The sequence below is a fragment of the Peromyscus eremicus genome, chromosome 2 (assembly GCF_949786415.1).
Source record: "Peromyscus eremicus chromosome 2, PerEre_H2_v1, whole genome shotgun sequence".
NCBI classification, from domain to species: Eukaryota; Metazoa; Chordata; class Mammalia; order Rodentia; family Cricetidae; genus Peromyscus; species Peromyscus eremicus.
The window spans coordinates 116,008,647-116,015,842 of NC_081417.1; the positions used below are offsets into that span (position 1 = coordinate 116,008,647).

Here is a 7,196-nt window from a genome sequence, read left to right on the forward strand (position 1 = left end):
TTGAACCCATCAGCTGGGTATAGACAGGGAAGTGATAGCAGGGAGGATTTCATGGACTTGAATCTAGGCTCTTGTCTAGTCTCTGACACTAGTTCATTGTAATTGTGGTAGAATCGTGAGTATCTTTGTCTGCAAAGTCACACTGGAGATGAAATAGGCGTTACTGATCCAGACTCTAGTCCTGAGCTTGCCGTAGACACGTTGTGTGATTCTGGACAGGCCCCTTGGGCTCTCCAGCCTTCCATTTTCCTCATTTGTTACACAGAGCTCTTACTGTTTTGCATGGTGTGAAGAGGGTGGAAGTATGGAAAAACTACCTGGAAGCCCCATACTCCCAAGAAGTGAGGGTTTGCCATTCTGTTTAGGAACGAACGTTGTGATGGTTTCCAAATATTATGTTACAGAAGGGAAGCAAAAGGCTGCTGACTTTGAAGACCTGCTTTCTAGTCAAGGTTTCAATGCCCACAAAGACAAGAAGGGGCCTCGAACAATAGCTGAGATGAGAAAGGAGGAAATGGCTAAGGAAATGGACCCCGAGAAATTAAAGGTGAGTGAGCCCCTTGATCATCCTGTAGGACAAAAATGTGTGACAAAGTCATGTATGTCCAATCACCCCGGAATTGGTTGCCTTTATGTGGGTCACTAGGGACTAAATACTTGATAGATACAACTTGAGGACGAAAAGATTTGCTTTGGCTCATGGTCTCGGGAGATTTCAGTTTACTGTGACAAGAGAGGCGTGGCAATGGGCGCGTGCAGGGTGGCTGTTCACGTGGAAGCAGACAGGAAGCAGAGAGGGGGTACTGCAGCAAGGGATGGCTAGGGAGAACCTTTGAAGGCCCACTCTTAGGGAGCTACTTCTGCTAGCTAAGCCCCTGCAGGTTCCAGTCTACCAAAAGACCATCCACTGGTGAAAAGATGTTCAAACACGAGCTTGTGGAGAAGAGTTTGAATCTTAACATCCCCCAAGGGCCCTACCTCCTAATGCCATGCACCACCTCGGGTGTTACAACTCAACATTCACTCTAGGGTGGGACACAGACTGTATCAACTGTGGAAGGCACTTCATTCTGGCAGTCACTCTATTATGGTGGGTCTCTGAAGCTGTGGTTTGATGACAGTCGGGCTCTTCAATAGCAAAGTGGCTTTGGAAAGGTCTGTGCTTGGTGCTTAATTTTAGCCTGTGGTTTGGTAATACAGACTCCTTACATTTGCCCACCAGATGAACAATGATATTCAGCTTTAAAGTTCAGAAGCCTTTAGATTATAAATATCGGTCATTAGAGTTTGGTGAGAACAATTCACTATTGGTATTTTCTGTCCACCTTGAGAACTTTATGCTGCTCTTGGTTGATGGAGACAACGTTTCAGTTCTCTGTTGATCAAGAGAGATTAGGTATGAGATTTGTATAGATTGAGGAAAGGGGAGCTAATAATGGTGAGGACCTTGGCCTCTACTACACACTCCTCCCGCTTTTAAGCTAAAGAAGTTCTACTTTTTCTTAAAGCAAAAAACAAAACATCTGTTTTTGATTCTAAAGTTCTAAAGAATCAGTTTGGTAGAAAGGAGAATGATTTTTTTTTTTTTTTAAAGAAGAAAGACATGTGTCACTCAGTGAATTTAAGTTCCTTAACTCTAGATAAGGAAGTGAGTTTTTCACAGGTGAGGCTGTAGTGTGGACAGCCAGACACAGAAAAAGAAGTGAGTTCTTCACAGGTGAGGCTGTAGTGTGGACAGCTAGATGCAGATAAGAAAATAAGTTCTTCACAAGTGAGGCTGTTGTGTGGACAGCCACATACAGCTAAGGAAGTGAGTTCCTCACAAGTGAGGCTGTTGTGTGGACAGCCAGATACAGCTAAGGAAGTGAGTTCCTCACAAGTGAGGCTGTTGTGTGGACAGCCAGATGCAGATAAGGAAGTGAGTTCCTCACAAGTGAGGCTGTTGTGTGGACAGCCAGATACAGCTAAGGAAGTGAGTTCCTCACAAGTGAGGCTGTTGTGTGGACAGCCAGATGCAGATAAGGAAGTGAGTTCCTCACAAGTGAGGCTGTTGTGTGGACAGCCACATACAGCTAAGGAAGTGAGTTCCTCACAAGTGAGGCTGTTGTGTGGACAGCCACATACAGCTAAGGAAGTGAGTTCCTCACAAGTGAGGCTGTTGTGTGGACAGCCAGATGCAGATAAGGAAGTGAGGCTGTCCTGTGGACAGCCAGATGCAGATCAGCCTGGAGGCAGAAGGTGGTTCTGAAGATGAGTGGTGTGAGGTTGTTGATGAGTACATAAAGATCAAAGAGTTATGTTGCAGGATATTTGATCACACTGAACCCTGAGATTGTGTTATTTCCTGGAAAAACCTGTTTCTAGTTGTGGTGTGGTTCAGCCCTAGCACACACCTTTAATCCAAGAGCTTTCTGCTTGAATATTGTAAACAGGATTTAAATAAAGTCAACCACAGGTCAAGAGGTGGAGCAAGCAACCAGTTGACAGGAAGTGAACATAGGATTATTAAGAAAAAACAGAGAGTAAGAGAGAGTCAGGAGGATAGATAGAGATGCACAGGAAGTAGAAGGGAGGAACATTCAGTTTGAAGAGTCTTGTTTGAGATGATGTGGAGAAGGTGGGAGGCTTCTGGGATGTCAGCTGAGGAGGAAGGTCAGCTGGTTGCTTTCTCTGTCTCTGAGCTAGCAGGCTTTCACCTCAGCACCTGCTCCCAAGTCTTTATTGATAAAACCGAATGATTGAGATTTTGTTAAAAACTACAACAGTTATAAGGCTTATCCCAGTTGGAGAGGTTGAATTGTTCATGCAGTAGGTTAGGTGGCATTTTTATCCCTTGTGGCGGGAGTCAAACCCAGGGCAGGTATTCTACCTCTGACCTACATCCTAGCACAACTTTGGCCTACATGAAAGGAATATTTATTTAGTTAAGGGAACAAAGTAGATCCAGGTGTGACCTCATGAAGTTCGTATGTTAGGAGTATGTAATTAGCTGTAGGAAGACAGAAAGGAGTTCCGACTGCAGAGGTGTAGTCTGAAGTTCAAGAACAGCTTTTGAACAATGATGTAGACCGGAAGGATGAGGAGGGAGGTGGGGGAGTGTCTCGTGCTCAGATTCACTGAAACAGAATAGACCTTCAGAGTTCTAGTAGATAGAAAGCATTTGACTGTCTTTACCCCTTTTGTATTTCCTGTTTGCAGATCCTGGAATGGATAGAAGGCAAAGAGAGAAACATAAGAGCCCTGCTGTCCACGATGCACACTGTGCTGTGGGCCGGGGAGACCAAGTGGAAGCCCGTGGGCATGGCAGACCTGGTGACGCCAGAGCAAGTGAAGAAAGTGTACAGGAGGGCTGTGTTGGTGGTGCACCCGGACAAGGTGGGTAGGACCTGCCCTGTCAGAGACTGGCCTGGTCCTTGTTTCAGACTTGAGAAGCATAGGATAAAACAGCATGCTTTCGGTTTGCTGATTGATGAAGACAGCTAGTCAACAAAACTTACCCTGTGGGTCATTTAAACCACGTATCTAAACAAATAGTCATACTTCATGAGGCTGGCAGAAAGCAATCCAAGCATCCTTTACAAACACTGGGGCAAGCATTGTATTAACCATGGAAGTGCAGCATTCATCAGTGACTTAGTTTTAGGGCTTACAGATGATCTTGAACTACAATAATAAAACAAGACTGAGTACTTCAAAGGAAAATTCAGTTCCTGTGGAGGACAGGATCATGTCTAGCCAGAATTCCAGGAGACACTCTAGGGTGCATTTGGAACACAAAATATTGGTAAGGATCAACAAGATTTTTAAAATGTCAGAGTGTGTTGCAATTGATGCTCATGGTTTGAATAAATTACGAGAGCATATAAGGACTCCACGGGATCAGAACTTCAGTTCTTTCCTGGCTGAGTTCATTGTAATCTGCAACAGTACCTCAGACTGAAGCATGCTACCCTGCTGTCATGTGACCTGTAACAGACATGTGACATGAAGTTGTGATTGCAGTGCCTCTGGGATACATGTTTGAAGTCATGTGTGATTTCAATCTCTCGGCACTCCTTATAACTAAATAGAATAATTAATGAGAAATAATATTAATGCTTGGACTTTGATCAGTCAAAAGAGAAATCGGAGCCCAGAGAAGCTGGCAAAGTGCCCTCTTATGAGTCTCAAAGACCTTAACTTTATAGAAATTGGAAAAGGGGAATTTGGAAATACAGTCAGCTGGAGATAGGGCTTTCATTAACAAAGAGATGCATCTTTTATTGTCCAGCAAGCTCCCAATTTTCTCCTTATTGATAGCATTCTGTTATTTTCTGTGAGTTTCCAGGGCAGTGCTCAGTAATTAATTTAATATAGGTAGCCTGTAAAAAGAAATGTCTTAATGGAAGAGCATTTTAATTACCACCCACATTCTCAGTGAATTTAATCTAAGTTTAATTTTAAACATCTAATTGTATTTTGTGTTTTCTTTAGGCTACTGGGCAACCCTATGAACAATATGCAAAGATGATTTTCATGGAGCTAAATGATGCCTGGTCTGAATTTGAAAACCAAGGCCAGAAGCCCTTGTATTAATTTGTGAGCTTTTCTATGCTGGCTGCAGCCCTGTGTTAACGCTTAGTGTGTATTACAGTTCTGAGATTTTCACAGATGAACCAAAAATTCCAGTAATGTATTTCTAGTACTAAACTGTTAAGTTCCTCATGAATTCATTTCTCATGATAAAAAATGTGAATGTTTGGTTTCTTGAAGTCCATAGCACCAAGAACTCTAGCAAGCTGACCTTGCAGAGTTATACATTCCAGCCTGCCCTCTGGGAAGCCTCCTCAGCATTTTGCCTGGGGAAATGGGACCAGGCCACCCAAGGCGAAGGCATGACATCCATCTCATTGTCTGAGATTAAGATTTATGAGTGGACGTTATGATAATTGGATTACATAATGGTTTTAAGGAATTGATTTAGGGATATTTTTTGTTTGTGTTTTGTTTTTAAAAGATGTAATTTGAGCAATGCCTTTACACAAACTCCAATAATATCACCAACCAAGTGTTTTTTTTAAATGGAAATTTACTGGAGCCTTTCGCTCCTGTAGTGTGTTTTTTGATCAAGAGCGGTAACCATTATAGAAGTGGCTAGATGGTGGGCTGTGATTATGTAGAAATCTAGGCACTACCCCTAACTTTTCCTGGATGAACTGCAAGCCCAAACACATGATAGCTGAAGAGACCAGGAGGCTTGAGATGTCAAATCTCAACTTCCGTTCAGGACATTGGGCTACTGGCTCCCTTTCCCTTAAAAAAATATCTGTGGTTGATTAAAGAGAAACTTCGGAACACTACCACCACCACAACTCCAAACCTATTTAAAAGCGCCTTCTAATTGCTGCCATGAGGCTTAGTGCGCTTTCTTTTGCTTAGTCAAGAAACCATTCTTCATGGGCGACAGTTTGTAAAGCAGTTTGGCCCATTCACAGTTGGTATGGACCTGGTGTTCTAGTGGTCTGTATCGAGCTATGGGGAAAACAGAGAAGACAACACTGAGTGAGGAGAAGGGTTCAGTTGGGGAGAGAGCTGTGTGTATCTCTGGATAGCTTTGTCAGCTTTAGGAACCAGAATCCCACCCACCCAGTGAATCTGGACCCCCCCCCCCCCCCGGATTATTTCCGCTGGGTTTGCTGTTGGATGCCTGTGAAAAATACGCAAGAATGAAGCTTTCCAGACCTCCTGCTGGTTGGATTTTAGCTCAGTGTTCAGTGCTTCCCACTCTGCAGGGTAAGCAGCTTGTATTGCCGGGACTTCACTAGGTCTCCTGGTGAGCACATGCGCAGCATCTCTCTATGCATGTATGCATATGGACATGTCGAATGTGCACATCCATCGTCACAAAGCAGGTGGTCAATAAGATTTTCATTCTAATCTTAAAAGGTTCTCACTCACTGTTGTGAAAGGCTTTCAAAAATTGTTTTCAAAGACAATCATTTTGTTTGTTTGTTTCTGTTTTAATATTCTTGTGACAAACTGAACGGGAAAAGCAGCATGTCAGAAATACTTTTGTTCTATATAGATATCTCTTTTCTCTCTCTCTCTCTTTTTTTAATTATAAAAGTTCTTTTTTTTAATTTTACCTATTATGGATAATGTGAAATTCTCAAAAAAACAATTGCTCTCTCTTAAATATACAGCTATAAACTGTTCAAAGTAACCATGAGAACCTAGGTGTTATTTATTAACGTATTATACGATGATGTCTTACCCTGTATGTGCTTGTCCTATTTAAGATTGGGATGTAAGACATGTTGCTGTGACCTGTTTTGTTTTTTTTTTTTGTTTGTTTTTGTTTTTTTGTTTTATTCCTCATTCACATTTGTAGATATTGTGTGAACTACGTATATAATGACAATAATTAAGAGGATATTATGTGGCTGTTACGTACATTTTGAAATGATAGGACTATATTAGCTTTGTACCATGTTTGCATAGCTCATTAATGTTCATGGTTTAAATACCACTAAATGTTATGCGACTAGCAATGAAAAAGAACCCCTCCTTAAATCTGGGGGTTTCCCACCTCTTTCCCAGATGCATTATGATTCTGGATGCCTGTCTATCTTAAAACTTTTAACCCATGCAGACCAATAGGTTCTGCATTCCTCTTAAATACCTGGTTGTGACAGCTTGTTGTTGGTCAGATCCACTGTCTCATTCATATTTATTGTAATATATTTTTGTTTTGTAAATACGTTAAACACAACAAAATGTCATTGTTCTAAAATATTTGTAATGTATATTAAAAAGGATAAAAATACTTGTAGAAATAGTCATTATTTTTGTACTTATGGGAATGTAAGGGGCTAGAGTAGTGGTTCTCAACCTTCCTAATGCAGTTCCTCAGGTTGTGGTGACCCCAACCATAAAATTATTTCTGTTGCTACTTCATAACTGTAATTTTGCTACTGTTAGGAATCACAATGTACCTATTTTTGGAGATAGAGATTTGCCAAAGGGGCTGCGACCCCATAGGTTGAGAACCGCTGGGCTAGAGAGATGACTCAGTGGTTAAAAGTGCGTATTACTCTTGCAGAGGACCTGGCTTTGGGTTTCTGCACCCACATTGGGAGCCTCACTGCCTGTAACCTCAGCTGTAGAACGATCTGACACCCTCTTTTGGTCTTCATAGGCACTTGCACTGATGTACA

At 42.0% G+C, this 7,196-nt stretch overlaps 1 protein-coding gene across 1 annotated transcript in view; it reads left to right on the forward strand.

The window, feature by feature from the left end:
* Nucleotides 1-5,171, forward strand: part of Dnajc6 (DnaJ heat shock protein family (Hsp40) member C6) — a 121,186-nt gene extending 116,015 nt beyond the window's left edge. Inside the window, exons 17-19 of the mRNA XM_059254579.1 lie at nucleotides 405-547; nucleotides 3,199-3,375; nucleotides 4,474-5,171. Of these exons, the coding sequence (XP_059110562.1) occupies nucleotides 405-547; nucleotides 3,199-3,375; nucleotides 4,474-4,575 (422 nt within the window). The 3' untranslated portion in view covers nucleotides 4,576-5,171. The remainder of the gene's footprint in view (nucleotides 1-404; nucleotides 548-3,198; nucleotides 3,376-4,473) is intronic.
* The last annotated feature ends 2,025 nt before the right edge of the window (nucleotides 5,172-7,196 follow it).